Below are 14,395 nucleotides of genomic sequence, written 5' to 3' on the forward strand. Positions count from 1 at the left end.
AAAGCTTACTCATATGCATAAATAAGAAAAATAAGTTATTGGCAAATAACAAAAACCACCCAAACCGAGAAAACCTAGAGAGATATGAGACGTATAAGAAATGCCTTCATTCAGTTCTGAGGAAAGCAAAAAGAATTTATGTGAATAATAAAATATCTGAAAGTGGGAAGGATGGATGAAAAGTGTGGAAGGTCATTGCTTCGATTTTGCGACCAAATGATAAGAGAGCAGAATTGCCTTCCAGACTATTTGTCAACGAGGAGGCTGTTACGGAACCCACTCAGGTTGCAAAAGAACTCAGTACATTTTTCGCAAGGATAGGAAGAATTACATCTAATGCACATGCACCAAATCAATGGCAATAATTCCTGTGACTTCAACTGAGGTAGAGCTGATTGTGAAGACCTTGAAAGGCACATCAGCATCTGGATTTGACCGGATACACACGAAAGCCCTGAAAGCAGTTCTCCCTTCTATCCTTGAGCCATTAGCTTATTTGATAAACCTGTCTCTAAGAAGTGGTGTTTTTCCTTCGATACTAAGAAAAGCAAGAATAATCCCTCTACATAAAGGTGGCCCTCATGACGATCCATCAAATTTCCGACCCATATCCATATTATCTGTTTTTCAAAAGTTTTTGAAAAACCCTTACAAAGACTACTTTACCAGTTTCTCGAAAAAAAAGGATTTTTTAGTAGTCGTCAGTTCAGCTTCAGACCTGGTCATTCAACAGAAAATGCTCTGGCATCCTTAAGCTTATTCATCAACAGAGCACTTGACTCAGGTCTTCTGCCAGCTGCTATATGGATTGACATCAAGAAAGCCTTTTACAGTATGGATCATACAATCTTACTGGGAAAGCTGCAACATATTGGAGTTAGAGGGATAGCCCTTCAATGGTTTGAATCTTACCTTCAAAATATGTGCATCTACATTGGTGACGACCCAAGGAACGACACTACTGTGAAATTTGATGTGCCCCAAGGATCAATCCTCGGTCCTCTTTTGTTTTTAGTCCATGTAAATGACCTAACTCGTATCCGTAATCCGAATCATGACAACCAAAAATGCTGTAACCTATGCTTTGATCAAACATCTGAGGACATTACTAACGAGCAAGATGAACTTATATCATTCGCTGACGACACTACAATGACCTGCTGCGGACTCGATATCAGCGGAAGCTTGAAAATATCATAGAAGAGACCTATCTGTGGGTGGATGCCAACAAACTTGTCATCAATGTAGAAAAATCTTGCATCCTACTATTTTCTAGGGTAGGAACCCTTCACCCAGAAATACCAGGAATTATGACGTCTCGTGGAAATGTTCAACGACCAGTAAATGGATGTGCAAAATATTTAGGAGTAATAGTAGATGAAAACCTTTCTTTCTTTCCTCACATCCATGCTGTAGAATTAAAGCTTTCAAGGAATCTGGGTATCATGAAGAAACTGAAGCAAACATTCCCACATAAAACCCTTACCATTATCTACAATGCACTCATTAGACCCCACTTACAGTATTGCGCAACGGTATGGCAATCGACATTCAAATCCCATCTGAAAACACTGGATTCCATCCACAAGAATGCCTTAAAGATCATCAAACACACAGAAGATTATCTCTCGCTGAAATCGCTGTTTGAGCTCTCCTGCTTGGTTTTTGCTTTCAGATTCCTCTCCGGCTTGCTTCCACCGCCTTTTAGGAATCTATTCCGTTTGGTATCCGAACAGCATCTTCCAATTACAAGACTATCTGCACAGATACATACTCGACATACGCCAACAGTGAGGTCGGATTTTTCGCCTGACATCGTCTGTGCTAAGGCTTACAATACCTTACCGCTTGAACTGAGAGGTAGGAGCTCCCTTGGTTCTTTCAAAAAGAGAATAAAAAATTATCTTGTTTTGAATTAGTTTAATTTGAATAAAGAATCTAATTAGAATAGTGATTTTAGTTATTATTGAGTTTTTTTGTGGGGGTTGGAGCGGTTTGCTCCTGGATGAAGAGGTGGGGACTTGTAAGGATGTTTTTTTGGTAGAGGCCATGGTTGTATCGAGAAGTGGAGGGAGAGCCATAGTGCGTATTTATTTTTGAGGTGATATGGGACTCAGAATGCAGTTTTTGCATAGAGATGAGATATTATGTATGTTATGACTGTTATAATTTTTTTTGATAAACCCGAATGAACTGAAACTGAACTGATGAGAGCCTCAGGGCAAGGGTTTTAAATTTTGTCGCTTGGCATTTAAGAAGGGATTTTTACAAGAAGGACATTTAAGAAGGGATTTTTTTTTATAGAAGAGATGGTTATTTAACTTAGTGGGGCTCAGTTGGTTGAACATTGTAGCTTCTAGTTTCCTTTTAAGCGTAAAAGTGATGGAGGGCATTTAGACCATCCCCTTCCAAACAACCCCTCTTTTCACCAAATCCATTTTATCGAAGTTACAAGATAGTAATATTGTTCAAAATGGCAAAAGGAACATAAAATAATACCTCAAGGATTGACACAACGCCCCAGCGCCTTGGGGATTAGGGTTGTAAGATATGCTATGAGGAAATATAAGGTTCTTAAAGAATATCCGGTCTTATAAACTTCAGATGAGACTCATTTTGTGTGAAATTAGAAGTTATAGTGCCCTTTTTAAGAGTCAAAGAGATTTTAAAGTAACCAGCCTCCCCCTCTACGCTCATCATTTCTGTTAACACTTCCAATCAAAACTTGAAGATAACAATTTTGTTCATCGTAGTTGAAGGGTCAAGAAATTATGTCTGTGAGGACAAGTGCCTCCCCCGTTATAGCTCTCAGGGCAAGGGCCGTAAGTGATGCTCTGGGGGCGTATAGGGTTCTTATAGATAGGATGGTCGTATTTACTTTGGATTGGAGTCATGGGATTGGTAATCAAAAGTTCAAGCGCGCTTTTAAGAGTCAAAGTGATGAGAAGTAGTATGGAATAATTTATGGAATAATAAATGGAATATTATGGAATTTTTACTATGGAATCATATTATGGAAAAGTATGGAATAATAAACGGTTATAAAGCAGTATCACATTAACAGCGTACATTATTTAAGTTAGACCTTTCAGGGTAAGTTGTAATAGATTTTGAACTAGCCAGAAGACATTATGTGCATATTTTTGTACTACTTCTATGGTCACTGTAACTAAGGAAACTATAGGCCTTACTATGAAACTTTTAGGGCGAGTTTCAATTAAACGGAAAAAAATTTACTCATACAAGTACTAAATGGACATATAAGTAATATCATAGGCAGCGCTGCACTATCATAGCTAGTAATATCATTGATATTTTAAAGGAGCTAATTTGATTGAAAAATTAAAGTTCTAGTACCCTTTTTGAGAGTCAAAAGTGATTAGAGGTGAATCAGCCTCCCTCTTTAGCTTTTAATTTTCTAAACACTTATAGTCAAAATTTAATATAACCATTTTGTTCTATGAAATAAAAAACCACAGTGTTTACGCTGATTGCCGATGACTGAAGGTATTATGTTCCAACTTTCGGGGATACTTCTATTACTATTTCTGCTCTTAAAATTTAACTAAATGAAAAGAGTATAAGAGCATCCAAGTTGTCAAAAAGTATAGATATATGTTTTTGTAAATGTTATCAAGATTTATTTTTAAGGTTAACTAGAGGAGGTATAAAAACTAAATAAAAAAAAATCTTCGGCATACAAATGGATGGCAAAACTATGAATTTTCAAAGAAAAATTGAAAAGATTTAAACTATTATTTTATTCTTCCTTGAAAATACTATGTCAACATGAAAAGAACAGAAATTAATTAAAAAAAAATTTTCCCACAAAATAAGATTTTCAAAGAAAAGTAAAAAACTCCATTAAACCAAATATACGCAAAAATAAAATAAAGTACTCCAATAAAAACCCATCGTAAAACTACCAAAATCTGCATCGATAAATAAATGAAACCCATTACCGAGTGAAGCTTAAAACGAGCAGAAATTAACATGATTAGTGCTTGAAATCCCTATGCCTTTCCAAGGCAAAACATAATATGCACTTTACTGTAAAATATTTTACACTTTTCACTCTTATAATTTTAGTAAATTCAATATTATTAACAATTCAAGGAATAAATGACAATGCACATTCATTTGTATTTTCCTACAATTAAGTGCTCTGAACGGGGGATTTAGTTCCCTCAAAGCCCTTAGTTTATTGTAATTGTCTGGATTCAATCTATTTTCCAATATTTTTTCATATAATATGCAATTTGTTTCTGAACTTAGCCCCCACACATGTGTTTTATCCTTAGATAAACCCTAAATAGGTGAGTATAGTCAATTTAAATGTGGATGCAATCCTATTAACCTGAAGAATCAATTATAATTTCAAAGAAGTTGCTTTCGTTTCTTTAATGGCTGCTTTAGAAAATTAAATGAAAAGTCTAAATCTTCCTCATTTAATTTCTATGGAATAGACTTTTCTTTCTGCTGTTGTTTTGTAAAGAGTATACTGACAGATTGATTGACTTTTTCTAGCTAGAACTTGGCTAAAGCAACCGTTAAATTTGTCAACTGTCAATTTTAGTCAGAAAGAGATGTCAGAGTTGTAAAAGACAATAGTCGATGGGTCAACTGGAAATTCCTCAAACAAAATAACTTAAATCCTGATTGATTAAAATTTAGCATAAGTAAAACATTCAAAGGTTTTCATAATTGAATAAACTAAATTATAAGCTTAATTTTATTTCCTGGTAGGCTTATCGGGTGAAAAATTTTGATGCCTTTAACATTCTTTCCGACTATCTTTATTATTACATTCTTTCCGACTATATTACAAAATTCTTTATTATGGGAAGTCACCTAAAAGTCTTCATTTTTGGGAATGACCCTCTGATGGCCTTGTCAAGGCATAAAGAACGGTAGCCGTACTAAAGTTTGTGGTGTTTTTTTTTTTCGTTTCAAGCTCAAATTTTTTATTTGACGATCGATTTGTTTACAATTAGCAGCATTTTTTTTCTGTCTTTATGTCTGATGTGATTTCTGTTTTTCAAACAAACCTCGTAGAATGTACTGCAGGCTTTGTACTGGCAATATAGCCAGTTTTCTCTCACTTTTAGAACAATCGTTCAAAACTCTATAGATACTTGGTAAATCAACAGAAGGAGTTGTAAAAATCCACCGTGTCATGATGCCAATACGAATTTCCACACTGCAATTTAAAACCAGGAAAAGATTTGAATTTTCAGTTGAAATTTACAATCAGTGCTAGTTTGGTGGTACATTTTTAAATAATTGCTTTGCTATAGTATTTCGGTTGGCTTAAGATAGGGGTTCTTAAACATTCAAATTGATTTTCTGCGTAAATGTGTATCTTATATATTGCTTGTTTCAGCAAGATCCCTATCCTACATATTTTTTTGAATGTAAACATACTCTAATCCTTTATTTTATTAATCTAATCCCGTTATGTTATATTTTGTTTTAGCAGTTTTGCTTAGGAAAATGCATTGTATGGCCAACTACTAATAAGAGTTTACTTTTGTCTGTTTAAAAGGTGGCTGAGCGAATCAGTACAACCAGATTTGTTTTCTTTGTTTGTTTGTCTCACTTTAAGTTACCTTGGCCCTGAAATTGTTTTTGAGATGTCGAGACTGATCAAGTTAAAAAAAAATAAAAAATCACGCTAATATTTTATATAACCATATCAAATGTTCCTATAGATAACAGATATTACTACAGAAATATCCCTATAAATAAAATAAATAAAAGCAACATTCAAAATGCTTTTATTTTCGTTGGAGTTTATTTTTACTGTTTATGTGCCTTATAAGCAACAAATCTATCAACGACGAAACAATATTTTGGCCCACGTTCAGGCTGTTTCATGCATCAGAAGCCATCAGCCAAGATTGGTTTAAAATTTTGTTGCTACACATAGGTCCACCTGATAAAAAAAACGTTTGAAATATCATGTTTAAGCAGATCAGAGAAACGAACTTTAAAGCTTAGTTTTTGAGCATCCAGAACACTTTAGTCCTTTTGCGTGGATACATATACCCCCTCACCTTAGAAAAAAGTTTTATGAAGTTCTACCAGCTTAGTTAAGACATACCAGCTAATGTAATGGCGTGTTTTGGAAAAAAAGCTAAAGGAGAGGGCTAGTGGGTTTTTTGGATCCTCATCCTCTCCCAAATGCTTTTCAAATTAGAACTTACTCTCTGTCTCAAAATACTAGAGTGAGATTTAGGTTTTTATCGAGGGGGGGAGGATGTAAATTTTTCCGGCTACTAACACCATTAATGCTGTAAATATTAAGTTTTAGTTTAGAGCGAAAATTGAGCATATTTCATGAAAAAATAATGGTGTCAATTTAGTACATACGTTATCTATTAAAGTGCTAATTTTCTCAATTTATTTTCATCTTTGACATGGTCTGATCTTCCCTTTTGCTTGTAGTTCTCACTGCCGCTTAATTTCATACGACACATTTATTTGTTCTTATTATTATTTCTGATTATTCTGGTCCTCATTGTCGCATGTCTTGCAACTCCATTTTTTTTGGTTCTGCACTTTGGTTTTTGACTCGTTTTAATTGTTGCTGCCTTTTATCTTTGACCAGGTTTTTTTTTGTTCTTCAATTTTGTTTTAGATTAGTTGTAATTATTGTTGTAATTTATTTTATTGAAATGCACTTGCGAATATGACGTCCATCATCCGATTTTTCTTGTCAAGCATATACTTCTGTGAAATTTTATTACTAGTCATAATCACTTTACTGTGTAATGTAAATAATTAGTGTCACTTAGATCTTCTTCATTAGGTACAGAATTGTGATTTGTTGATAAATATTTTTGTATAATTAATGCATGTTTTAGGAACATGGGTTACATTCAGCAGCCATATTACTGATGAACAAGCAGAGGAGGTAATAGCAACGGCTTATGAAAGTGGGATAAACTTGTTTGACCTGAGTGAAGTCTACTGTGGATTCAGAGCTGAAATACTTTTAGGAAAAGTGCTAAGGTCAAGAGGATGGAGAAGGTCATCTTATGTGGTGACAACAAAATTATTCTGGAGTCACAAGTGAGTTTAAGCTATTAACTTGGCTTGCAAATAAATCCCAAATTTCCACTTTAATGCATTTCCAGCTCTTTTTGAGATGTCCGCTATCTTTCTGGAAAATAGTCATAAGAAAATTTTTTACTCTTTTCCCAGTTAACTAGTACTGTCTCTGGAAAAGTCTTCTTAAGGCTAATCAATAATGAAGGTAGTAGTGATCAAAATGAAAGAGACTTCTGGACGCTCACAAATTAATTATTTGACTTTGAAATTTTACTATATAAACAAAAAGAAGAAGAAGATAAAAGAAATGGGCTAAAAACTATTATTTTCGGAATACAGATTGCTGAAATTATATTTTGTAAATAGTTGATTTGATGGAAAGTTTTGTCCCAGAAAAAATAATTGTCTGGGACGTAACTTCTTAATTAGTTAATTTCAAACCGTTTTTTCGTCATGCCAGGAAATCTCCCTCGTGTTAAGTTTTCCCGTATGTGATAAAAAGCCGATATACTTCAGAAAACCAGGTGCTATACTATATGTGAAAAATGGGCTAATTACAAAACTTACGAACTTTTCCCAAGGGACTAAAGGGGTCATGTCATCCCCAAGGACACAGTCATTGGACCTATCAACTATACTGAATCAATGGCTATTTTAGATTTTCCAATCACATGTTTTTGGAGAAAAGAAGGGAACGGGAGGGGACTAGTTACCCTATACTCTTTTTGGTTACTTAAAAAGGACATTAGAACTTCTGGCATGTGATCAAATGAGCCTTTTCCGAAATTCCTAAATCACTTGCGTGACAAAATCACCGCTGGGGAGAACGAAACCCCAAAAAACACCAACAAAAACAAGCAAATAGACACACATCTATGATTTGTTGTCTGGCAAAAAATGCAAATTTAATATATACACACACACACACATATATATATATATATATATATATATATATATATATATATATATATAGATTTAATGGTAATTTGTATAAGCAAATCGTGGGAACTCCTAGGGTGGAGGGGGGGGGGAATGCCAGTCCATTTGTTGTTGACTTGTTTTTAAGTTAACTAGAATATAAATATATGATGAATAAAAATAATTGAAATAATTTAAAATATAGTTTTTCAAATAATAAAAGATAGTTAGATAATATTTTTGTTTTAAATTGTACAGAATTTACTGATATTTCTAAAAATGTATTTATCCATCAGACTTGACTCTCGAACCTAGTCATGGCACAAGGCTAGAAGATCATTTTTTCAGATTTGAAGATTAATGTTTCTGATAATAATAGATTAGTACGCATAATTTTGATTTGAAATGATCAACTTTCGGTTCCCTGAAAGTAATATACACTCAAACATCACCTGCTCAGCATTTTACTCACAATTACTTACATAAGTAAAAAATTGTAATATTTACACTTCTTTTAAAAATAGATGTAAAATTTTAAGCCAAAAATTGAAATTTCAAGAGGTTTCTCTGTAAATAAACTAGCTTGAAAATTAAAAAAAAAATTAGTTTTCAGTATAATGCACTTTTAAGTAAATACAGAAATAATTATAGAGCAATACTTAGCAAAACTTATAGTTAATTTTGAATTCCTTGTTATTGAGAATGACAGGTGCCTTATCTTTGACAGTGAATTTTAGGTGGATTTTGCATAAGATGTATTTTTAAAATGTTTTAATTCGCATTCACTTCTTCAATTTTATTTAGGTTGTATTTACATAGATAGAGAAGACTTGATAACATTGTAAAAACTTAACAAACGTTCAGTATAAATATTCACAGTATCGTAGGATCATTCATTTTAACGTAAATACAAGAGGGCCAACACCAAGGTAAGACATGTTAGTTCAGGAGCTATTTGGGCGTTTTGCAATTGTTTATTAATAAACATACATCTCGGAGTGATACCTTGCATGGGGATACGGTAGGGAGCTTATGGTAGGCACGCCATTTTGTCTGGGTAGGGAATTTAAAGCGCTGAAATCCTATAGGTAAGTTTGTATTCTTTTGATGAGCAATAGTGTTGGGTGGTCACCTCTGAACTACTTGTTTGATTTATAGTTTTAAATATTTGGTATTTTGGTATACACCATCGCATTCAGCGTACCAGAGAACCCTAGGGCGAAAATTTCAAGTTCCTATCTACAAAAATGTGGAATTTCGTATTTTTTGCCGGAAGACAAATCACGGGTGCGTGTTTATTTTTTTTTCCCAAGGGTCATCGTATCGACCAAGTCGTCCTATATTGTCGCAAGAGGGCTCATTCTAACGGAAATGAAAAGTTCTAGTGCACTTTTTAAGTGACAAAAAAATTGGAGGGCATCTAGGCCCCCTCCCACGCTCATTGTTTTCCCAAAGTCAACGGATCAAAATTTTGAGATAGCCATTTTGTTCTGCATAGTCAAAGCCATATTAATTATGTCTTTGGGGATGACTTACTCCCTTACAGTCCCTGGAGGAGGGGCTGCAAGTTACAAACATTGAACAGTGTTTACATACAGTAATGGTTATTGGGAAGTGTACAGACGTTTTCATGGGGATTTTTTTGGGTTTGGGGGTGGGGTTGAGGGGAGTGGGCTATGTGGGAGGATCTTTCCTTGGATGAATATGTCATGGGGGAAGAGAAATTTAATAAAAAGGGCGCGAGATTTTCTAGCATTACTATAAAAACAATGAAAAAATAAACATGAAAAAGTTTTTTCAATTGAAAGTAAGGAGTAGCATTAAAACTCAAAACGAAGAGAGATTATTACGCATATAAGGGGTTCTGAAAATACTTTAGCATAAAGAGTGAGGTATTTAGGAGGAGATAAATACCTCGCTCTTTATGCTAAAGTGTTTTTAGTAATTTCAACTATTTATTCTACGGCCTTTCTGATTCAGGGGTCATTCTTAAAGAATTGGGACAAAACTTAAGATTTAATGTAAAGAGCGAGGTATTGGCGAGGGGACAAACCCCCTCATATACATAATAAAAATATAAGAATATAAAAGTTTGTCACGTAAGTTAATTCTTAAGTTAAGTATATTTTTTACTAATAAAAACGTTCGTTAAAAATTAAAAGTTCTAGTTGCCTTTTTAAGTAACCGAAAAATTGGAGGGCAACTAAGCCTCCTTCCCCACCCCTTATTTCTCAAAATCGTCTGATCAAAACTAAGAGAAGGCCATTTAGCCAAAAAAAGAATTAATATGCAAATTTCATTTTAATAATTTATGTGCGGAGAGCCAAAATCAAACATGCATTAATTCAAAAACGTTTAGAAATTAAATAAAACAACCGGTTTTTTTAACTAAAAGTAAGGAGCGACATTAAAACTGAAAACGAATAGAAATTACTCCGTATATGAAATGGCTTGTCCCCTCCGCAATCCCTCGCTCTTTACGCTAAAGTTTGACTCTTTGCCACAATTTTACTTTTTATAACAATTAAAACTTTAGCGTAAAGAGCGAGGGATTGTGGAGGGGACAACCCATTTCATATACGGAGTAATTTCTGTTCGTTTTAAGTTTTAATGTCGCTCTTTACTTTCAGTTAAAAAAAACTAGTTTTTTTTATTTAATATTTATATAGGAGCTTGAACCCTCTGCAGTACGATTCTCTAATATGCTAAATCTCATCGTGTATTTTTCATTAATATCGCTTGACTTCTTGGGGTAGGCCTATTTCCCTCTTTTTCAAAAATTGGGCCAATTTTATCTGGCTCCTAGCTTTTGATGAGTTATATTATTGTTATTGGACCTTATATATTTGAGAGAATCTTAAAAAACTAATTCTTTTGATGTACCTATTGCAATCCAAAATATATATTTAAGAATTTCGGATGCTTTTGAAACGAGGTGCTCCTTAATTACAGTTTGTTACCGCGAACTGTTTGGGCAGGAAAAGTCATCTATCCACAACTTACTGGTTTTTCCAAAATAAAAGGTAATTGCAATTAAAAGTTCATAGGTTGTATGAAAAATAATAAATTATTCTTTGCTTTGAATGAAGATAATATAATTAAACTGTCTTGTATAAAGAAATTATTTTAATTTCAGATCCTTTAGAGAACAAAACTCTAAAAAGAAGTTTTTCAAATGCATAAATTTTGTCTCTCTTATCCGTGGGGACCTTCAAAGTTACAAAAAACTTGGTTGACTCCACTTCAAATACAAAGAGCCTTAGCTGTTTTACCCGTTGGGGATGAAGAAAAAGTTTTCTCTTTAAACAAGAGTTGCATCATTAGAAAAATTAGAACTCTGCTCTCAAACTGCTCTTTCTACTTCTAGGTCAGAAGAAAGAGGACTTTCAAGAAAGCACATTATTGAATCAGTACGAGGATCACTAGAAAGATTACAGCTAGACTACATTGATATCATTATAGTTCATAAGGCTGATCCTATGTGTCCAATGGAAGGTTAGTTATTTTTTAAGGATACTACTGCTGTTACTACAACTACTGCTAATGCTACTACTGCTAGTACTATTAATAATACTACTACTGCTGCAATATCTGCCACTGCTACTACTACTACTACTACTCCTGCTAATACTAATGTTACTACTAAGTACTCCCTGTTAGCAGTAACAAGGAGACCACCAGACACCAATCGCCTGACACTGACTGAATAAACATTCAGAAAAACTGAATATACATTCAGAAAAAACGCTCTGACGTTGCCTATAGCAAACATACCTATAACTTAAATATATTCCGATTATAAAATAGTTCGTGGTAATGAACTGTAAATAAGGAGTGATGTGGCTCAATAGCAACTGTAACTTTGAAAAACGGAATTTTTGATCAAACAGTTCGTGGTAACGAGCTGTATTAAGGAGCGACCCGGCTCAATAGTAACCGAAACTCTGAAAAATGGAATTTTGATACCAATAGTTACATCAAAAGAATCGCATTTTAATGCTGATTTTAAATATAGAAGTTTCATCAAGATTAGTCGTACCCATTAAAAGTTACGAGAAATTTGCCTCATTTTAGAAAATAGGGATAAACACCCCCTAAAAGTCATACGATCTTAACGAAAATCAGACCATCAGAACGTATCAGAGAACCCAACTGTAGAAGTTTCAAGCCCCTATCTACAAAAATGTGGAATTTCGAATTTTTTGCCAGAAGACAAATCACGGATGCGTGTTTATTTGTTTTTTTTTTTATTTTTCTTGTTTGTTTTTTTTCCCAGGGGTGACCGTATCGACTCAGTGGTCCTAGAATGTCACGAAAAGGCTCATTGTAACGGCAATTAAAAGTTCTAGTGCCCTTTTTAAGTGACCAAAAAACTGGAGGGCACCTAGGCCCCCTCCCACGCTCATTTTTCCCCAAAGTCACCGGATCAAAATTCTGAGATAACCATTTTATTCATCATATTCGAAAAACCTAATAACTATGTCTTTGGGGACGACTTAACCCCCCCCCCGCAGTCCCCGTGGGAGGGGTTGCAAGTTACAAAATTTGACCTGTTTTTACATATAGTAATGGTTACTGGGAAGTGTATAGACGTTTTCAGGGGGATTATTTTGGTTTTGGGGGGAGAGTTGAAGGAGGGTTACGTGGGAGGATCTTTCCATGGAGGAACTCTTCATGGGGGAAGAGAATTTCAATGGAGGGGGGTGCAGGATTTTCTAGCATTATTTAAAAAAACAATAAAAAATAAATATGAAAAGTTTTTTCTACTGAAAGTGAGGAGCAGTATTAAAACTTAAAACAAACAGAAATTATTACGCATATGAGGGGTTTACCTCCTTGTAATACCTCACTAAAATATTTTTAGTAATTTCAACTATTTATTCTACGGCCTTTGTGATTCAGGGGTCATTCTCAAGGAATTGGGAAAAATTTAAGCTTTATTTTAAAGAGCGAGGTATCGACGAGGGGTGAGCCCCCTCATATACGCAATAAAAACATAGGAATATAGAAGTTCGCTACCTAAGTTAATTAGTGAGTTACGTATATTTTCTACCTATGAAAAGTTTCGTAAAAAATTATAAGTTATAGTTGCCTTTATAAGTAATCAAAATTGGAGGCAAATAGGCCTCCTAGCTCGCTCCTTTTTTCTCAAAATCTTCCAATTAAAACTATGAAAAAGCCATTTAGCCTCAAAAAATTAATGTGCAAATTTCGTTTTAATTATTTATGTGTGGAGAGCGAAGATCAAAACATGCATTAATTCAAAAACGTCCAGAGATTAAACAAAAAAAAACAAGTTTTTTTAAACGAAAGTAAGGAGCAAGATTAAAAATTGAAACGAACAGAAATTACTCCCTATATGAAAGGGGCTTTTCCTCCTCAACGCCCCGCTCTTTACGCTAAACTTTTTACTGTTTTAAAACGTAGAGTTAAGAGAAAGAGTTAAGAGAGACTTTATCGTAAAGAGCTGGGCGTTGAGGAGGAAAAGCCCCTTTCATATACGGAGTAATTTCTGTTCGTTTTAAGTTTTAATCTCGCTCCTTACTTTCATTTAAAAAAAAACTTGTTTTTTTGTTTAATACCGATACAAATGTCATAAGAATCGGCTTATTATGGTGATTGGAAATATACAAGTTTCATTAAGTCTCACATTTTATTTTGGGCTAGAATTCAAAGGCTACGAGCCTGTGAAAATTTGCCTGATTTTCCTAAAAGGGGGACGTACCCTCCTAAAAGTTGAAAAATCTTAATGAAAATCACACCATCAGATTCGGGTTATCAGAGAACCCTATTTCAAAGGTTTCAACCTCCTATTTGCCAAAATATTGAATTTTCAATTTTTTTGCCGTAAAAAAGATCACAGATGCGTGTCTTTTTGTTTTTTTTTTCCCAAGTTGATCGTTTCGACCCAGTGCTCCTAGAGTATTGAGAAAAGGCTCATTTAAACAGAAACTTTAGGTTTTAGTGCCATTTTTAAGTGAACAAAAAGATTAGAGGGCAACTAGGCTCCCTCCCTGCCCTTTTTCTTAAAATCGTCCGATCAAAATTTTGAGACGGCCATTTTGCTCATTATTGTTAAGGGGCCAATTAACTATACCTTTGAATGTTACATGAACCCCGTAGCCCAAGCGCAAAGGTCTTTAATAAAAAAGTTTTCCCATTGTTTACGTATAGTATTTGTTATTCGGAAGCATGCATTCATTTTTAGGGGGGGGGGGCTGAATTTTCTGCTGGTTGATTTTCTACAGGAGAGTTTCCCATGGGGAGCAAAGGTTCCATGGGGATGAGCTTTTAAGGGGAAATTTCACAGTGGGGGAATTTGCCTGAAATTCCATTCAAAATTCGTTTTCGTTTAAAGAAATTATATTATACCCTATTAAATTATGTCCATATATATATATATATATATATATATATATAT

The 14,395-nt window shown here is 34.2% G+C and overlaps 1 protein-coding gene across 11 annotated transcripts in view; it reads left to right on the top strand.

Annotated features, from left to right (window-relative positions):
* LOC136027364 (voltage-gated potassium channel subunit beta-2-like) overlaps positions 1–14,395 on the top strand; it is a 210,845-nt gene that overhangs the window by 119,191 nt on the left and 77,259 nt on the right. For all 11 annotated transcript variants that reach the window (XM_065704534.1, XM_065704533.1, XM_065704535.1 and 8 more), the window contains 2 exons: positions 6,867–7,074; positions 11,342–11,469. In XM_065704534.1, the coding sequence (XP_065560606.1) occupies positions 6,867–7,074; positions 11,342–11,469 (336 nt within the window). The remainder of the gene's footprint in view (positions 1–6,866; positions 7,075–11,341; positions 11,470–14,395) is intronic.

The sequence above is a fragment of the Artemia franciscana genome, chromosome 5, assembly GCF_032884065.1.
Source record: "Artemia franciscana chromosome 5, ASM3288406v1, whole genome shotgun sequence".
Taxonomy (NCBI): Eukaryota; Metazoa; Arthropoda; class Branchiopoda; order Anostraca; family Artemiidae; genus Artemia; species Artemia franciscana.